Source organism: Hydractinia symbiolongicarpus, chromosome 15 (assembly GCF_029227915.1).
Source record: "Hydractinia symbiolongicarpus strain clone_291-10 chromosome 15, HSymV2.1, whole genome shotgun sequence".
Lineage (NCBI taxonomy): Eukaryota > Metazoa > Cnidaria > Hydrozoa > Anthoathecata > Hydractiniidae > Hydractinia > Hydractinia symbiolongicarpus.
The window spans coordinates 4,010,099-4,030,945 of record NC_079889.1 but is presented as its reverse complement, the minus strand read 5'-3'; the positions used below and the strand labels follow the sequence as shown (position 1 = coordinate 4,030,945).

The window sequence follows — 20,847 nt, the reverse complement described above, 5'->3', positions numbered from 1 at the left end:
TAAAAATTTCAGACAGTGTCAGAGCATATGCTTATCTTGTTCTTAGTTCGCAGGCCTCAGCCCGTTCTTCTATCTTAGGTAATAATTCAAGCGCTTTGACAGCTCAAAGAGTTTTTATGAACAACTTTGAAGACATTGTTAACCGTAGAGTTGATATTCAAGATGACATTAAACGTTATCAGGATACCTTAAATTACGCTTCAAGCAAAGTTGATTATTCAGTTGGACAGGGCATTTATATGTTACCCAGTGACATGAATCTCAAAATTAAAACAGGGGTGGTAGGTTACAACAACAAGATTTAAATATCGGGTGAAAATCTGACGATTGGGATTAATCGAAAAATCAATGCAACCGAAAAAACAGCTGAATCACATAAAAAGATTCCTGATAAAAAGATTCCCGATAAGCATATTCCTTATAAACATATTACCGATAAGCATATTCCTGAGTCTTACCACAAAGATACTACCGCGCATGAGGATGAGAAGATCGCTCTTGTGATGGCTATGACAATGGCCTTTGGCATATGGTATGCGTTTCGATAGCTATTTGACAATTATCCATTCCTGAGGTTGGAATGGATTTTGTGTTTCCCCGACAGTATGAAGCATGATATTCACACCGTAAAAACAAATAAACTCGCTCTCAATGCAGATGATGACAAAAGAATCATCGTTGATGGTATTACTACATACGCTAGGGGCCATTATAGACACAGGAATGGTATAGCATGGTATGGAGGGACACAGGGCTCGGGGGATATAGGACAACACGGTGGGATTTAGCGAGGATTTTTTTGGTATTTAGCGATTTAGCGATTTAGCGAAATATCGTTAATTTAACGGACGTGCTCGATGATTTTGACGTAATTGTCCTAACATCGGAAGCTTTTGAGATGACCCGTTAAATTCAGCGGGCATTTGCAGGAAAATGATCGTCACACTTTTGTCCTAACATCGGCATTATCCTATCTCTAACATTATGTAAGTGTTTTTTTTATTCATTTTTTTTTAATATAAAATAGTATTATTTTCTTTTTTGTATTTCAAATATAAAAAAGTTACTCCGAATATTGAAATCACTTCCAAAATGATGTACCTCTCACTGCTCTTAGCTGATCACGTTAGAGATGTTTTCTTATTTGCGTGCCATTTGCAAATATCGCAAATATTTTTCTATTCTGAAAATGCAAAACACTCGAAAAAAAAATTATTAATTAATTTTGTTACTGATAAATCATTCATATCTCGCATATTAACACAACAGGTGATCAATTCATGTGGATAAGACCAGCTCATTAAATTTGCAAAAATTCTATAAACTTTTTCTAGAACCGTTCGTCATGATTTTTCGTTGCAAAGTTCTGCAAGTCAATTTGCAAGTATTTGACTACGTCACGAAGTAAAAGCAATTGAAAAGAAAATTTATAACTTAATTAACTGCTGTTTCTATGTAATGGAGAATTTTAGCTATCGCCAGTAATTAGAATCGCATTATATTCAACTTCTGTGTTGAAATCATAGCTCAGAATGTTTCCCTGACCATTGTTGTAAAATAAACAGGACCATCAGAATGTCAAAACAGTTGGTCGAAGAAGAAATCCTGACGCAGGAGTTCATTGTAGGACCAGAAACACGACAGAAATCATTGTACAAAAATAAAATATTCAATGCAAAAACATTAACATTTCAAGAACCATCGGATGATGACATTATCATTGAAGATGATATTGAGAACACTTCATTCAAATCTGATAAAAAACTCAATGGTGTTAATAGTGTGCACGGCAATGTGTCGAATAAAGAAGACATATACGAATCATATGTAACCGAGGAGGCGAATTCAAATGATTTTAATCTTGAAGCCAAATCAGCATATCCTTCTCAATACCAAAATGGAGATGGTATAAAAAATCTAAACACGTCAGTACAATTTAATCCATTGTTTAATAAAAACGTGATGAATGCAGAAGAAGTAATAGAATTGTCCGATGACGAAGAAGTCTTTACGTTTGATGGAGAATCTAACGAAGACGTATTCCAGTTTAATGGAAACTACGAAGAAAATACTTCAACGCATGAAGATTGGGCGGTATATAATAATACAACTAAAGAAACGGCTGAGGTACATTCTCCGGTTAACAAAACGCAATTGCATGTTTCAAGCGATAAATCTGTATTCAGTGAAACAGTTGATCTGGATGACCATAACATGCAGATAGACTTTATGAACCGAAGTTTATCCAACAAAGAAGAAGTGATTGAATCTCTAATGCAAGCTTTGGATGAAGAAGAAAAGCAGAGCAGGAGGTTGGAACAACAAATAGAAGAACTGAAACAGAGAAACAAAGAGCTGGTTCTACATTCTGAAAATCAAGAGATTGATCTAAAAGAATATGGAAAGGCCCTTCTTGAGAAAGACAAGGAGATACACTCATTAGAAGAAGTATTGAAAAGTGAACGGAAATTAAAAAAGATGCTTAATCATTCTCAAAATGAATTGAGAAAGACCTCCTTAGAAGAAAGAGAAGAATTAGTACAGAAAATACAAGTAATGGAGAGAAAGATCTCTGAACTAAAAAAGCAGCTGAGAAAAGATAAAATTCAAAACTATAAAGGGTCCATATCAAGACCTGTTTTAGAAACATGCTGTGGTAATAATGACCCTGTGATGAATAATCCAGAAACTGTTGATGAATCGTCAAAAGCGACTAACATTGAACTCGCTAAAAGCGATTTAGGTGACTTTACCAAGCAAGAGCTAATCGAAGCTGTCATTAAATTAGTAATGGAATGTGACTCACAAAAATCAGAATTACGAAAAAGCAAGGACGAGAATATTATTTATATAGATGAACTTCGCAAAGAGATAATAAAACTGAAAGAAGATTTTGCTGAAGTGGAGAATGAAAATAGAATCCTGGAAATAGAAATTTCAAACTTGAATAATAATATCAGAGAGAGTAATAAATCAACCGAAGACAATAAATTAAGCACAAATATAAAAAATGTCTCGCAGAATGTACAGACCTTAATCACTAAACTTGATAATTCATCGAAATTGAAAAAAGGAATGATTAATGTAGATCCACATGAAATAAACACTGATGTAGTTGATGGAACAAAGTCCAAATCTGCAGAGGAAATGTTAGACAGAAAGCGTAGTAAGGAAAGAGATATAGAGTCGAATATCGTAAGAAAACAAAATCTTTCAGAACCTTCAGCTACACAAATGTGTGATCAAATGGAAAAAGCAAAAACAACAGATGATTCAAGTGCTACCGAAAATGCAATTGATTTGAGTATTCGCTCCCAATTAAGCAATTCTGGATTTTCTCCAAGAACGAGCTATTTGTTGCAACTGGAGCAAGAACAAAACATTGAGTTAAACGAGAAGTTGAAGGAAGCGTTAAGACTTTATGATGAGATGTTTGATCAAGTTGAAAGTTTGAAAACACAAACTGAAAAATTTCAAGAAGAAAATCTCCAATTAAAAAGCGATTTGCAAGCATTTGTTTTGGCGATAGAATGTATTGAATCAAGTAAAAATCAGCATGATGTTGATTTGAAAGACAAGTTGCTGGTTGTTCAAGAAAACCAAGTAAAATTTTTATCTGACATTCAGCATTGCGAACGGTGTAAATTACTTACAAGCCAGGTAAGAGATTCTCTGTTTCATCTTGATCATTTGTTGCAGAAGACATGTGGAATTTATGATGGAGAAGAAGATAGTGCGGCGACTGAAACCTCTCAAAATTTAAAAACTATATCAAGAAGGAAGCCTACAGAAAGTATAGACGTTAACAAAAACATTAAAGCTGAAAGCAAAAACACAGCACAAAAACAATCTTCTCAAGTCAAGCAAACAAAACAGGTACTTAGCAATAATTTCAGTGATATGACCCACACACAACCAGATGCTATAGTGTTAAAAGCCACAGGCACAAAAACAGACCCAGTGCCAAATAAAATTTCCTTAAAGAAGAAAAGCCTTAAATGGAAAGCAGAAGCAGACGATTTTTTTTGTTCAGATGACTATAGCAATATAATTGATGAGCTGGAACAAAAGTATATCTTGCATTTACAAACAAATCAACCACAAGACAAGTCGAAATATTCCAAGACTATATCAACTGTTAGGCAAATGCCAAAAGATGACTGTTTTCGATTTGGCTGTTATATCTTCGTAGCTTTAATGCTCTACAGCATTTACTTAATCGGAATTTTTGTATCTGCAATACAAGTGCCGTTACTGTTGTTCCTGGCCTCTGTTGTGATAGCCTTGGTGTTGAGCGATCGAAAAGAGCTTGAAAACCTATTATTACAAGCTATTAATGACCTTGAATTCCTCGGTATTGAAAAACAGGAAATTGAGAAGAATTCTGATCGCCATGGAGAATTTTCAGAGTTATACTCTATTATTGAAAAACAGGAAGATGTGTTGGAAAAACAGAATGCCGCCTTAAGTGCATACGAAAAACAATTGAAACGTGAAAAAAAGAAAAGAAAGAAATATGAACAAGCTAATAATAAGAGAAGCGAAGAAGAACTAATAATTGAAAAAGAACAAATTAAATCAGATAAAACAAGTTTAATCCGGGAAGATGACATAACACTAAAGGAAAATCTGCAAGAATATTTGTTACAGAATCAGTATATTGTATTTACATTGTCTTTACTTTACGTTACTATCATACTCACCTACATTTACACAAATGCATCGGCAGCTCTGACACTACCAGCTGTACTAATGGCATTGCTTTTAGCTTTTATTTTATATAACTATAATGAAACGACTCTGCTTGACACTTCAATGGAAGATAAAGATTCATTTGCCATTTCATTTGCTATTACCATAGTCATATTGTTAGTTTTGAGTGTCACCGCTGAAAGCAACAGTTTTTTGATGTTGATATTTAAAGTAACACTTAGCCTGTGTTCTGGTATTGCTTCGTTTTTTTGTTTAAAACTGCATACCTATAAAATGGTGTTAGAAGAGAAACTTTGCTATGAATGGATGCGAAGTGAGGAATTGAATACTTGTTTAAAGGAAACGAAGGAAGAATTGTATTTTAAAACGACAATGTCTACTTTGAAAGAATCGACAGAGGTACTGAACAATGTCCCTGTGTTGAAACGTGATGATATAGACTCTATTTCCGTTCTTATAGATCAGTTAGACGAAGAGAAGAAGAAAAATAAGGAAACACACCAAGAATTAAAATCAACCACAGAAGATATAATTAGAGCAATTAGTTTATTGAAAGTTTTAGATGAAAAATTTAAGGCCGTAGCCGAAGAGGCACTTTTGTGTAAAAAAGGAAATTCTACCTTAAAAAAAGAATTATTAAACGAGCAAGTTAAGACAATTGTACTAGAAGAATCTTTCAAGATAAAAACCAAAGAAAATCAGAACATTGACCAAATCGACAATACAGTCAACACAATCCAAAAAGTTAAACCGAGTAGTTCTGGATTAGAAACTGACGAGTTTAAAATTTCAAATACAACGCATGTTGGCAAAAAAGCATTCTGTGAGGATAATCCAGCATGTAAAGGTGACGAGGAAAGGGAATTGTTAACCTATGATGTAGTAATGAACGACAGTGCAAACAGACATAATTACGAATCACACAAGTCAAATTTCACCGAAATGTCATCATACAGTGACTCTGCTGACACAGATGGGCAATATTCAGATGTTTTCACCCCAGAATTCTCAAATGGAAATGGACAAAATGGCGATGTCGCTACAAAAACAGAAACAGAAAATGTTATAAAGGAGGAAGACTATACAGCATCAAAATCAACACAACACTTCTCTTTTAAGGAGATAAATTGCATCGACGGATGTAGCGAGACTAAAGAAGAAATGGACGGCACGTACAGTTTGGATCTGGAATTGCAGAATCAACTTGAAGAAGAAGCTGTAGTTGAAAATGAATTCGAAGCAATGCTGTCGAAAGTTATTGACGTCCAGCAGAGTGTTAATAATGAAGTCAAGGATTTACAAATCTATTATGAGCGAGATCAACAAGAAAAATTATTGTTACAACAACAGGTAGTGCAATTAAGTAGCAGAATGACAAGTATGAAGCATAGCTTGGAAGCTGAAAGACAACTGCAATGTATATCCAGTATGGAAGTAACCAATACCATTGATCATACAGAACTAAATCAAGGAGATGACAAAGAAATGAACGCCAATCAATTAGATGCAGTATCGAGTAATAAAAAGTATCAATCATTGATCAATTGCTACATTGGTAATATTGAGGAGTTAGAAGGAAGACTGCAAAACGAAAAACGTATCCGGAAAAAGTTAATTAAAGATTATGAAAAGGAACTAGATATATTAGAGAAAGTGCTAATACGTAAATATAAAGACATGGACGCTTACATAAAAAAAATTGATCAATGCTTCAAGGAGGGGAATTTTGAAAAATTTGAGCAGTTAAAATTTACTGCTGCCAATGTTATGGATGATAAAGAAAATCGCGACACCGCTGACGTGGAGAAAGAAACGTTAGATAAGAAGGATCTCACGGAACAGGTAGGGCTACAAATCATTTCGCCATTAAAGTGGTGAATGGGAATGATATTTTCTGTAGTAACTGTCGTTTGAAGTTATGTGTTGTGTTAAGTTCTAGGTTGTGCGAAAAAAGTTTATTTTGATACAAAACATTTGTATTTCAACGATATTTGTCAATGTTGACCGGTCTTCAAGCTCAAAATGTTTGGACATTTTAATCATCTGTACCAAGTGCAAATTAAAATTCGCCCGGCACTAACGACATACTTTTGCGAAAGGAACGTTTGCCAAAGAAATTTGCGGCTGGTTAAATTTGTGAGATTTGGGCTAAAACTGACTAAATGTCTTCCAGAAAAAGAAAAAAAATTCTACTAGCTGTAAAAATGTAAAACTTTTAAGTAAGAAACTATTCTAACACATCGACCTATGAACCAATGACATTCAAATTTCATTCAGGTATTATTGGGCGAATATTGAGTAGGTCCTGAAAAACGGAAAAATATTTGATGAAAGTTCCTTTTTGTGCCAAAATCATGTTTTTGATTGAATATACTTTGTACCTTAGAAGAAATTTCTTATAGACCACGGCAGAAGAAACCTTTTTTAGTAAAATTCGGAATTTAAGAAACTATTTGGCCGTTTGGTAATTTTCTTATCAAGAAACGTGTAAATATATTAAAACAACCCAAATTAAGTAGGAGAAAAAATCAATTTTACTTATGCTTGCCTAAGATAAATGTTTAAAAGAAGAAGGTGAAAGTGGAAAAAAGATCAGGTTTTGCACTATCAGTAAATCTTATATTGTTGCAAGAAAACTTGCGGAAAATGCACAAATATTTAAACCTTTATGGCATAAACTGTTGCGATGTAGATTCAAAACCAATAATTTCACCCACGCAAAATTTAACGAAAATGACCGCCGAAATTCAGAGGTTCGACGATATTCTTTCCGGCCGATCATCTTTAGAACAACAAAGAAATAGTCGTAAAAGGCTAGCATTAAAAAAGAAGTTGAAAGAAACTTGACATTAATTTGCCGCTGAAGTAACACATGTTAAAGGATATAAAATATCATTGATTCTGAAGCACTTATTTCAAGATAATTCAACTATATTTTTTGTATTTATATTTACATTTACATTTATTTTTATATTTATATTCTTATTTATATTTATTTTACCATATTTATATACTTATTATATTTACATATTATTATGTTTAATATTTCTATTATTTTTTATTCATTTATGTTTATATTTATATTTAGTCTGTGCTACCTTCTTTGGATTGTCAGCAACTTGAAATAGAAAAAGAAAAACAGTTTGGTAAGATTCAGAGATTGAAGAGTCAATTTAATACATCACTAAGCGAAAAAAATTGGTTGAAGAAGTCTGATTTATCACAACAGGAGCTAAGTAAAAGCATAAAAATCTTTTATTCACATCCCCAATGTTGTTGTTTTTTTCTTATAAAAACGTTTAAATTTTTGGAGAGAATAATATTTTCCCTGTCTGCTCTGGTTAATAAGTGATAGTTTTTTTACACCAATGGTGAGACTCGATTTTCCTTAAAAATAAATTCTTACACAAAAGGTTCCCAGTGCATATACGTATTTACAATGTAGAACAGCATAGTTTTCTAAAGTTTCATTATCTTTTTATTTTATTTTTATTTTTTTTATTTTTAGACATCCCATACATAATTTCTAGAAGTTCAGAAGGGTATGGCAGATGTGAAGACATCAACTGTGAGAAGGTGAAATGGTTTTATACACACCGTACATGAATAAGAAAAAGAATTTAGGAATTCTTGGTTTTTTTTTACTCAAATATTAGTTAAAATTGCATATTTTTAAATAGATTGTTCCTGTTAGCACAAAAAACGAAAACAATAGTTGGATTGCTATTGAGTATGAAGCGCCAATACTGGCTAAATCCTACAAATTGCGTCATGGTTGGAAAAATGGCAATAATAGCCTACGCCATTGGGTGATCGAGGGAAGTAATGACAAGCACACGTGGACATTGCTGGATGTCCACGTCAATGACTGTTCTCTTGATGGAAGGTATCCTATTACACCCTCAGTACATATATATAGTTAGTGCGATCAGTCCCGAAATATGTTAAATGCCAACACAAATTAGTAAAGTAGAAACAAAAAATTATTTAAAAAAAAAAAATTGGGGGTTAATTTTATCAACCTCATGTTAACACCTCAGATCAACACCTCAGAGAACCTGATAAGAAAATTTTGTAGAGTTATATGTTTATATTTAGCTGTGGCGCTGTTTCTGATATGGCGCTGTCTCTGATACATGTTACTTCATTTCTAGATATAGTGCCCATACATGGGATTTAGAAGACAACATGGTGCAATTTAAAATATATCGACTTCGAATGACGTCATTGAACTCATCTGGCACTAAGGAATTATACATAAACGCATTTGAAATATATGGTGTTTAACTAAGTGTAGTCATGATAGCGTTATTTTTGTCGTGTTTCCTACGCTACGTGCCTATATTATAATGATTTCACAGATTTAAAAGTTATAGAGTTAGCACGTCAGTCTAAGCAAAGATGATTTTCTAATAATAGAAATAATATTAGTCGTCGTAATCACGTAATCAGTCACGTGATACCCATGCAACATGTGTGTGGCAATGATAAAGTATCAAGTTTTTAGTTAAAAAAGTACAATTTATTGTCTTTATCATGAAAAATAAATATATCAATTTTACCCCTATTTTAACTCTGATCCTTTTACACGTTTTGCATCTCCTCATTTAAAGCTATCATGGCTGCAAAAATTATCAGCAAAAAGAATTTTTGTAAACAAAGTTAATTTTTTCGCATAGAGAAACATTTTCATTATTACACTTTGTAGTTTTAAAAATTCTTTTTGCTGATAATTTTTGCAGCCATGATAGTGACACTCCAACACGCATTTTTTTTCTGTGTATAATATTTAATGAGATTTGTCTCAATTAATCAAAGTTTTATATATAACCTTGCAGAGCTAAGCGAGCTCGGCGTTTTACGTCACAGGTACGCGGGGCGAGTTTTTTTTTATTCCTCTCATACCCAACACACAAACCGCTCCCATATTGGTTTTAATTGTTTTCTGAAAGTATAATTATACAATCATGTTATTAAGGCTGGCTGCTGTTTACTTGAAGAAGTAATTTAGTTATGTGTATTTTACTGAATTGGTTGGCTAAAAAGCACTGGGTTGCAAAACTTGTAGCTAGGGGTAACTTGGAAATTGGTAAATGATTTTCCTACCTGACCATAGCACTTCGTTGGTTCTTTAAGGTGCAAATATGGCTACATTATTTTCAAATGATCGTGTCATTCTAGGTGCCTGACTGAAATTAGCTAAGCAGAAATCTAACTTCATATTAACATTTACATTTTTTATTCATTTTGACTAAACTTTAGAATTCTCATTAATTGCAAGTTCATATCTGTGTCTGCATATGATGACCAAGATTTTGCTGTAAGAATCCCAAATTGCTTTTTTATTATTTTTTTGCATAAAATTTATTTAAACAATAGTTAACTGAAACTGAATTCGTATTTAGTGGACTCACTGCTTGCTGTTATATTGGGTGAAAAAGGCTTCAAAAAAGTATTTACTTTAGAAGTCTTTTTTGCTTTTACATTTTGTGGCTTGATATTTTCAAAAAGCCGCCCGTTACTAATAAATTCTGCTATTTCTTTTCATAATGACGTGTTTTTAAAACGCCTTATAGCTTTTTTATTTTTAACTCAACAAGCTCACATTTTTTGCACACACAGATATACAAAAACAAGGTTTTTTATGTTTAAAACATAAATAATCTAAAAATTTTATCGAAAGCATGCTGGTTTGAAAATTGAAACGACAAGTCCACATGTGATCTGTTTTGTCAATTCAATGTATCTGCCTTAATAGTTTAGAAAGAATTGCGACTTTACCAACAGCAAATTATTGCTACCTTAAAAGAAAAAAGTGTTTGGGGAATAATTTTTTGAGGAAATTAATTTGGGGATTTTGGACCAAAATTAGTTCCATAAAGTTGAACTTAGAGCTCATCAAAATTCTGCTGCAGTTCAAAAATGATTTTTAATTGATGTATATTTATTGTTATTATTCTGCTTGGAAAATATTTAAAATGCCGAACTAGCTAACCGTGAACATTATGAGCTGTTCAATATCTACAACTATCTTCAGTACATTCTGGATTTAACCATATGCCAGAATGAGCAAAGTGTGACTTAAAATTTGATTGAGTTCGATTTTCTGAAATTTCTACCTAGTGTGTTAAAAAAGGCCTAACAAAAATCAGTTTAAGTAAATCTTCCTACCTTTTCTTTTCCTCAAAATTGCTGCGTAATTTTTTTATGCCTTGTGTAATAAAATTAATTTTTTCACTTTGAAAAAAAACATGATACATTCTGATACAGCTCCTCCGCCATTTTAATACGAGCAGCTTCCTCCTGTTCGTCACAGACTCGCCGCCTCGCCAAAATGTTTTGTATGACGCAATAATTATGTCACATATCCGCGCCAATCAGGTTTCATATCGGACCAGCCTCCTCCAGGGCTATGTTTGTATCGCCGTCCCGGGGTCAGAAAAGATACAAGATGCCCCGGTGACGAGGTTGCGCTGATCTGTTCTGCTTTCATGGAAGTATATCATTTTAATGTTTGAAAACAAGGTTTGAGGAATAATTAAAACAAGTCAAACTTTTTAATATAATATAGCTAGTCAATTATATATTACTTGTTATTTGATAAAAAACAAAATATTAATCTACAAGTGTTTATTGTTTAAAATTAAAACAAATAAATATAATATTATACAACTAAACTAGTAATTATTTAATTATCCATATCGTCTCATTTTGTTCAACTTCATGAGATCTTCCATTAACTCATTAATATTTGTGTCCAACATTTCTCTTCGGTTGTTTCCTTCGAACTCGTACTCAGTGGTTTGGTCTAAACTTTCACGGGTTTCTGGTGCGTTCTAAAATGAAGGAACATGTATATACACACCTCATAACATAACACCTCATCTTCATGCGTTATTCCTTAAACACTTCATAGAAAGCGCACACTTTTCATTTCTGTCTTTGTGAGTTTCAATGAGAACACAATTACGAAGCATATGAGAATCAGCGCAGGAAAATAACCAACTGCATACTGATAGCATCTAGCTAAAACGTCTTTCGTGTTTTTATGATGATAAAAGTTATAGATAATTTCATCTCCTTGGATATCATAATTAGCTACGTATTCCTAATATAGTCACACAACACCATGGAAAAACTTCCCATTCCTAATCAAACAAAGTTAGGTTTAAATTTTCGCGAGAAGGAAATTCAAAAAAGCCGCATAATTTTTACACTTTCATGGCTGACCAAGTGTAATGGATTTCGCAGGAATTTATTTTTCGCGAATATTCAAAAATTGAATTTCGCTGATTAAAATTTCGTGTTTTCAAACATAAGTAAGTTTTGTAGTAATTAATTAACAACAAAACTTATATTTCGAGGAATTTAACTTCGCAAGTTTTGAGAAAAAAAAAGCGCGAGACCGCGAAATTTTGTTCGCGCGAAAATTTTCGAAAAGAAATTAATTTTTGTTTCCAAATGTTTATTCTAGCTTACAAAGGGATATTCCAAATTTTTGAAAAATTGTATTAAAAGGGATAATTCTATTTCATAAGAAAGGACCACGAACTCCAATCACTCAGAATATTTGAATCTACTCAATGGTTTTATTTAAATTAAAACGTATTGCTTCGAAAACTTCCTGCTGGAGAAGGAGAACTACTGAAGCTGGATAACTTGGATTCTATTTATCTTGAAATTAGACCTTAAACCCTATCTGTAATTCTTTCTGAGTAGCAGAAATTTCAAGGTCCCTTGTGAGTTAAAGATAAAAAGGATCCATTTTACTTTCTAGACTTGATTAAGATAGCCCTCTACAAGAATTTTTGCCGCCCAGTATTAAGGATAAAGTATTCTAATTATTCCTTCATACAAATTGTCTTTAATTTAAGAACTGTTTTTCGTACTCACCATTTTCTCTCTGAATCTCCTTAATATTAAATTTCTTTTGCAATTCCATCGCACACCACTGACGCAATCCTGCGCAGACGCAGTCGTATATGATGTTGCCGCCACAAGTAGAAACAAAGCTAAACACTTTACAGAAATATCCATTCTTGCTTTAGTTGAAAGTTATAATTAATATGATTCTTGTGACAATTCAGTGTGTGATAATTTTCAAACAATTAGTTCTGGTTGAGACAATCTTTATAGCAGCAAAATCAAACCGGTACCAGTAAAAGCGGAAAGAGAAAGCCTGTAATTGTCTCCTATGCTTCCTGAAAATCACAAAAATGTTAGGAAATCCATTTGGCAGTAATTAGCGCATAATGTGGTGTTTGTTTTAAACCACGATACGATTGTAAAATGAATTATCACATTGCTAGCCTTTCAATAGACAGCTAGCTAACATTACACACCTGTCTGTGTGTGTCCAAATTGAAACAAAGTACAGCTGTGTTATGCGAGTTGCTCATTGGCTTGTTAGTAAGTACTAATTAAAAATATAATGTTTGCAAGTGTAATGTATACTCCCCTTGAAAATTGTTAATAAAATGAGTAATGGAACATATATCCTTTTGAAGTATTTGCATGGAAGCCACGCTTGCAGACAAAACAACCCCACTACAATATTTGCCAAATATATTTCTTGCTATAATAGTTTTATTGATTTTTTTTACTTTAGTGTATGCGAGGAAAGAAATCCTGATGTAATTCAGAGACAAGTAAAGTAATTAATGTTCAATACTGGTTTATTGTTGATAATTTATTTTAATTTGTAAAGGTTGGCTCAAACTTAATAGTGCAGGAAACAATGCACCTACAAAATCCACGCCCCTAACGCCTAGTAAGGTAAAGAAGAAGAAAAAATAAGAACACCAAAGCACTGCGATAATATTTTTTTTAATATTTTTTTGATTTGAAGAAGGGAGACAATGTCGTTATAGTTACGGTCAAAGCCTTCTTTATAATCAATCGCTTCAGTTTTCAGCAAAAATTTAACTTCGTATATTGGCTATTACTCGAAACTACACCTAAAAATCTTCACGAAATCCTTATAGTCTGTGAAATATAGTAACTTTCGTTAGGATTATTTTTAGGACTTGAAACTTACAACACAACTTTATTTCGTCGAGGGGAATCTTGGTCACGTAATTTATCCAATTACCCGATTTTTTCGGATTTTACCCGAAAATGGGCAAAAAACGGTTTTTCAAGCAATTTTTGGCTTTTATTCATGCAAACTATGTAAAAATCGGAAAATATGTTAGTTAAAAAACTTTTATTTGGCTGTCAGAAACTTGTATAGGAATGTAATATCGCTATGGAGCGTAAGTAATTGAATTTTAAGCAAATAGCAGTATATTAGAAAAATTTCAAGTTTTCGATGACGTCACAGAGTATTAAGCCTGTTAAAAGTTATTGAGAGGAATCATTTGAAGCTTCAGGAACAACGTTAATAAATTATATAGAAGTATAAAGAGGGAGGTTGCATCAAGGATATTAAAACTTCGACTGAGCGGATTTAAGCTAGCGTCATCAGATTTCATTTTCCATCGCTCTGCACATATACATTTGTCTGCAAATTGAGAGTTTTTCTCGATTAACATATTTTTGTGTTATCCCTGTATTAAATAATTTGAAGCTTCACACACACTTCTGCCATTAATGAAAGTGATCACCATTTTTTTCTTTTTCATCTAGTATCAAGGGCTTTAGTATACGCAGTTAGTCCAGGATACATTAATACAAAAATCTGTCTCGATTTTTAAAGATATTGTAATTCTTTTAGCGGCCTAATGTTTTGAATTACGAAGCGTAGGAATCAGGTCTAACTGCAAAATCCGTTTTGCGAACTTGGCCATGGCAGCAATAAAAATTGTCTGTCTGTTTGTTTTCCTGTACAATATTCTGCACTCATAGTGATACCTTTTTGACGATACCTTTGTTCCATTACAGTCACGACACTGGAAGATAAGACAAACTTCCGCAAATATTGATGACTTGTTATCATTACTGGTAAAAACACTAATCTCTTTCTATCCTTTTGAGACACCTTATGCGCAGCTAGCAAGAAGACTCAACTAAAATTTTACTTTATTGTGTACAATTACGTCCGTAATTAGTGTTAAAAACAATGCCGTGCGCAATTTACTCGAAATCAAGTCACTTAAATTCAGCTTAACGACTTAACATTTAAAAAAGAGTGTGTGTGTGATCAATGTCTCCAAAAAAACATTCTAACGCAAGCTAGCACGTTCGCATTTTCTCAAACTTTGCACTGATTAAGAAAAGAACTTCAATAAGCCTAGGTTTTTAAGGGGTGATGCATTGTAGGGCTAAATTGGCTTCTAAAATTATTTGATGAAAATTATGAACTTGTTACAACAAAATTTATAGAACTAATTGTAGGTCTATAAAAATCCACGAAAGTCCACCTGACAGTTACCATTTCTGGCTGACAGACAGACAATAAAAAGGTTAATATGGACTAGTCGTTAACTCAAGGTCATGAATAAGAGTCGTCCGGCAGGAATATCTACTCAGCGGGAACCCAGTGTATTGCCACACGAAATGAAATATTGTTCAATAGATCCGAGGTAGAGAGCCAAGTGGAGGTAGAACACCTTCAAAATCAAGATATAACAAAAATACTGTCAGTGGTTAGATAAAAGGCGAAGCAGATTATTATAATGCTTTATGCGTCTAGAGCTTTTGGGATGAGTAGCAACTAGTAACAATATTTGATTTCGTACAACAAGTCTTTAGTAGTCATATCAATTATGATTTATAATTTGAGTGTATATATTATTTTTAACCTTCTAATTTTTTCTGTACATATCCTAAACTTAACCCGATTTCTAAAATTCTAAAAGTTATTAATTTTAAATTAAACCAAAAAAGGTTTTAAGTTCCATGTCCCAGGGAATTTTTTGTTTCTTTCTCTTATTTCTGAGTATGATAAATATGGATGATACATATAGCTGATATCTAACCTCGTCCCCAAAATATGCAGTCCCTCAGATCATATGAGTCTTAGGGAGCTACCACGTATTTTCCTGATTGTTCATTTAACGACAGGTTTATGCTCGTTTCTAGTCTGGCAATTTCTACTGGCAAGCAGACCATGTTGTACAACCGATTTGAAGTCTTGGGACAGGTATGGGGTGTGATGCAAATCTATTGGAGGATTGGAGCGGTCACAACGATAAAGCCTTTTCGGCCTTGAACGTCAAGTTTGGCGCTTAAGTGAAGAAAAACCTGAGCCACACCTTCTGGTACAATGTATCTAAAATACAGCAAGCCACTCACTGTGACACAGCTTTTGCCGTGTAATTGTTTTAAGAATAACTTTCCCACAACTTTAGCTGAATAAAAAACACAGATGACAACCTGTTGTTACCCCCATCCATCCAAAAAAGACAGTCAGTTTGGTTAAAATTAATGAAATTTGTGGAACTGTGAAAAATAAGTTGTCACTGTGCACAAAAACACATTTGGCAGTCTTTTGTTCTAAAGTTAATTGTGGATAAAAAATAACCCTTAAGTATTGGAAATCCTCTTATGTCAAATGGAATAAGAACATTAAAAAAGCATAAAAATTACCGCTACTTAACCGGTTTTGTGATGTTCTCTTAAAAAATGTTTGCAGCCAAAATCTTTAAATTGGTTCGTTTGTGTACAATGTATTTCTGCATTAATCAGTTAGAACAGAAAATTTTTAAAAAGGTTTTCCGCTGCACTTCCTCATCCCTCGTTCGCCTAGATGGTCATGTTGAACTCTAGTTGGATCATCAAATAATATTACAGGGGTTACATGCCAAAATGACGTATAGAAATGCGTTTTTTAATTTTGCAACCCTCTAGTTTTTTGAAACCTGCGGAAAGATCAAAGGAATAAAGGCTGCATGGCAACAATTTTGAAAATATACACAATCATAACTAACTCTTTGCACACGTCACACACAAGGTAAGTAAGCAACGCTACAAAGTAGCAGTGTTTACCTATTAAAGCAATACTATAGACTTTCATACAAAACACGACAAATGTTTTGTATCGAAGTTTGCAGCTTGAAGGTTTCGCACATTTACGACACCTCTCTACTCACAAAAAGAGCCACAAACCTTACGCACCCTTACAGGGCCGATTACCATCACATAAAGGGTGGTGATCATTATTTCATTATATTATTTACTCAATTTTCTTGTGCGACTCGGTAGGGCTAACACTAAAGCATGCTGTGTATTTCGTAATAACGTAAATAATGCCACAGTCCAATGAACATATCAAAGCTTTTTACTATTCTGCCAAAATGTCAAATGCACAAAGATTACAAATGCACTTTTTATATGGTTCATTAATCTTGTACAAAAAGGTACAAAGGTGGAAATTCCGGGTTGAAGCTCAGAATCTATTTTGCACTAATTTCTTTACGTACGAGAGAAAGTAATATGGCGTTTTTTTCATCTATTATATTCATATTATTAACATTTCATTGCAATGCTGAAACTTCGTTTCAAAGGGTACTGAAAGAGCAATGCTATCAAAAACGAAGTGAAGATTTTGGAGATGGAACAAAAAAAGCTTTAGAAGAATTGGCAGGAGCAATGAAGGTCCGACTAACAGTAGATAAAAATGATGTGAATGGCTTCCAAAATTGCCACGTGATACCCTTTTACTTTATCACAGGGAAAGTTTGCAACCAATTTGATAATCGAGCTGATCCCAAAAAATTTGAAAATTTCGTTCAAAATTGGCAAGTTGATGTGTCGATGCTCAATGATAAACTCCATACCATTGATAACGAATGGTACGACTTTGCGCGATTGCAGAAAAATTTTCCCATTGCGATGAAATCGTACACCGTAGCGAATATGTTCAACAAGAAAAAATGTAAAGATTTGATTACCGCCACAGTTTCTTCTTTAGCAGATGAAGCATTTGCCAAGCACGTTTGGAGCATTGTTACGTGTTTGAATGACGCACCGGCTAATCTTCGCCCTGGATATGCAACAACAAATTACAGACTTGGGGGCTACTTCGACCCTATGCTCAACCAAAGAGTGGCAAAAGGAATAAAAATTACGAAAGCATATCTGACAAAAAACTCCATCGCCATAAAAGAGTATATGGAGACAAAAGCAAGATGCTATATAAAAAATGGTGGAATTATCTCTTCAGATCAGGCATGGAGTAGTGATATGTCAGACACTTCAGGAGGGAATGGTTTTTGTGATGAATAAACTTTTGATAATAAGAACAAAATGTAGTTAGTAATCTTTGTAAAAGTAAACTTCAGCAGTTGACGAAAGAAATTAAAATTTCTTAAAGTTAAACTCGCGTTGATGAAAAAAAAATTAGATATGTATTATGATTCCTAATACACCTTTCCCGAATTTATATTTTGTAAAATATTGCGTGCATGAAAACGAGGCAAATCTTTATAACATTATTCGCGTTCATATAAACATGGAGGAAGACAATACTATGAGAAATATTTTGCTTAAAATAATTGAGGAAAATATAGATTTAGTCTTCGATGAAACTGAAGAAAAAGCGTGAGGGAAAACATGGGGAAATGCCACCGTTCACAATAAAAGAAATTGAAATGCATCGACAAAATAGTGGTAAACAGCACGGTGTGGCAATTATTAAGACTTTGGAGCGTGGCAGAAAGTTAAATAAATATGCGAACTTCCTTGTTCGATCTACATTGTCACACCAACTACTACCGTTAGAACATACCATCAAGATTGTTACTAATATTAATATATCAAATACTTCAAATAAATCAAAACATAACGAAACACAACCCTATGAGTTTATTGATGTAAATCCTGTAGTAATCCCAAAAGATTGGGGTAAATTAAATCAACATTACACGCACAGCTAGCTGTTCAGTAAAGTCGTTTATAGTATCATCAATTAGTTTTTTCTTTTAACATTGAATTCCTCAGTTTTGATAGTTTCTAATTCATCAGGAGTGAAAAAACCAGGTTGTTCTTCAGTGATTTCAGCAGAATCAGATGAAGAACTTTCATATGTGCTTTCAGAATCTGTTTCGACTACTACAGGAAGTGCTCTTTTTTCGGACTTTTCCTTTTTTGTGTTGTATTATTTCGTTTGAACGTAAATATATATGGCACAGAGCCATTGATTAATGCTTTCCGTTCACAACCAAAACCTAATTTTACACAGTGTACTTCAAAGTGGACTTCGCATACTTTTGTGTTCTTGTTTACTGTGAGCACATCACACCTCCCTTTCTACGATATCTTGAAATGATGCTTACCCATTGTTTTCTCCAACTTGAATCCGATGGAAATGAAAACATTCCAATGCCTGTTTAACTCTGGGTTTATTAAGAGTAGAACTTTTGCATAACAGTACGCAACAAGAGTTACCAGGTCGAGAGGTTGATATACCTGGATAGATTAAAGTACGATAAATTTCTTGCTGACCTTTCTGATTGCTACTCGCCATCACAAATACATATTCTTCGTTTACAAGACAAGTATGTTTTTAAGTGCATTATAAGTGGTTTCATTAAGAAAAACCTTCAATCCTTTAGAAAAATACACAATAAAAGATCATTCACAACGCATAAAAGTATCACACTCACCAGCTGTATTTTTAGTGTTTACAAAGTTTACTAAGAAGTGCCTCGTTTTCATGCCGATGATGTAATCGATAATTTAATTTTGGGAAAGGTGTATTATAATGAAATAAAGTTTAATAACTAAACAAAAGGGAATTTTTAACTGATGTAGCTAACATAATTCCAATACAGCGAAAGTAAATGTAGTACATAGTGATTTCTTTCTCTATCCTTGCTGGTTAAATAGGTTAGCTGTAACTAGTTATAGCTACCTAGCTTTTCTTTGTCAAAATATTTAGCCAGTTTTGCTTGCTTCGCTTTTGTCTAAAACTGTAGTCATGTTGAATAGTGGACACAATACGTTTCTATGACAACAATAGAAACTAACATTACGGTACCAAGATGTTTGACATTCAAGTTTTTGCTAGGCTGATCATCTTGATTGATAGCAACAGGTTTTAGCCATAAACTAGAATTTTGTGTCTTTTAAATAAGACAAACTAAAACTCTAATGGCTTGAATGTATGGAGGCTACAAAGTCATCGTGATGTCTATAAATTCTGATAAACTTTTTTTTAAGCATAGAATTTAGCATATTTGTAGCATGAGAAGTAAAAAGAAATAAATTAACATAATTATTTTCTTGTTGACATTTTACTAGAACCCAGACTGCACTGTATGAAATTCTATTACTTGCTAGCTACTAGAATGATTCGAAATGTAAGTCAATAAAAAGAAGAAAAAAAGGAACTTGCGAATATGATATCGATGCATAACACGAATGCGCATACGAATAACAAAAAGTTTTGTCTTCGTCTGAGGAGTTAATAGTTTTGAAATAAAAAAAGGCGCGAAAAACTAACAATAGACGCTTAAATAACAATAACATTGATTCGCTTGATTGGATGATGCGTAAACATCAATTGCGTTTGCCATACTCAACTACACCGAAAAAGAATGGAGAGAAATAAGCTCGTTGTTAGATCGCACCCCTATCTGTTTTGCTAGCCTTAACATGTTGTTTCATTTCAGGTGAGGGAAATGAAAATTTCATTTCGGTTTCTTGTGTAGTCTTAATAAATGTTTGCATGATATCAGGCGAAATGAAACTTATTTCGATGTTGATTTCATTTCGGCCCAAAAAAACGGAGTGTCATTCCTGACGCCCTCAAAATATTCATGTAAACACGATTTGCCTTGCGCATGTGTACAAAGCTATTACGCATGCGCAAAAAGCTTATTGCACATGTGTACAAAGTTATGGCGCATGTGCAGCTCACGTAACCCCGATATAAAAAACTTTGTGTAAACACAATGATATCCCATATCGGTTTGAAATCTTATTTTAGGTAAATCTCATGTCGGGTCTGTTTAAAGGTAGTGTCTGCTAAAAAAATTAAATTTGAATATCAAACAATTAGTTGGAAAAAGAAACAAAACCTGTCTTTAAAGTTCGCTAACTTCATCTTTTGCCAACATAAACAGAAATATATTCTTGGCCATGTTGAAACACAGCGCTCAAACTTGCGCATAAAAAAGACTGAGTAAATAATTTAATATGCGTAATTATGCATTTGACGTAGACATTTATATAGAAACCCAGACGCGCAAG

General features: G+C 33.4%; 1 protein-coding gene across 3 annotated transcripts; it reads left to right on the top strand.

Moving 5' to 3' along the window:
• The first annotated feature begins 1,352 nt into the window (after positions 1-1,352).
• On the top strand, positions 1,353-9,280 carry LOC130628996 (uncharacterized). 3 transcript variants are annotated; one of them, XM_057442076.1, is made up of 5 exons: positions 1,354-6,555; positions 7,802-7,859; positions 8,222-8,289; positions 8,394-8,599; positions 8,868-9,280. In XM_057442076.1, the coding sequence occupies exons 1-5, from the start codon at positions 1,576-1,578 to the stop codon at positions 8,998-9,000; spliced, it is 5,445 nt and encodes a 1,814-aa protein (XP_057298059.1). In that variant the 5' UTR covers positions 1,354-1,575; the 3' UTR covers positions 9,001-9,280. The 3 variants fall into 3 exon arrangements, with proteins under 3 accessions (XP_057298060.1, XP_057298059.1, XP_057298058.1); XM_057442075.1 differs by having other exon boundaries at positions 7,802-7,949; XM_057442077.1 differs by lacking the exons at positions 7,802-7,859; positions 8,222-8,289; positions 8,394-8,599; positions 8,868-9,280 and adding an exon at positions 6,991-7,033 and having other exon boundaries at positions 1,353-6,555.
• The last annotated feature ends 11,567 nt before the right edge of the window (positions 9,281-20,847 follow it).

Coding starts and splice junctions, on each gene's coding strand:
- LOC130628996 (XM_057442075.1), top strand. CDS start 1,576: ATGTCAAAACAGTTGGTCGAAGAAGAAATCCTGACGCAGGAGTTCATT. Junction 6,556..7,801: donor AGAAGGATCTCACGGAACAG/GTAGGGCTACAA, acceptor ATTTATATTTAG/TCTGTGCTACCTTCTTTGGA. Junction 8,600..8,867: donor GACTGTTCTCTTGATGGAAG/GTATCCTATTAC, acceptor CTTCATTTCTAG/ATATAGTGCCCATACATGGG.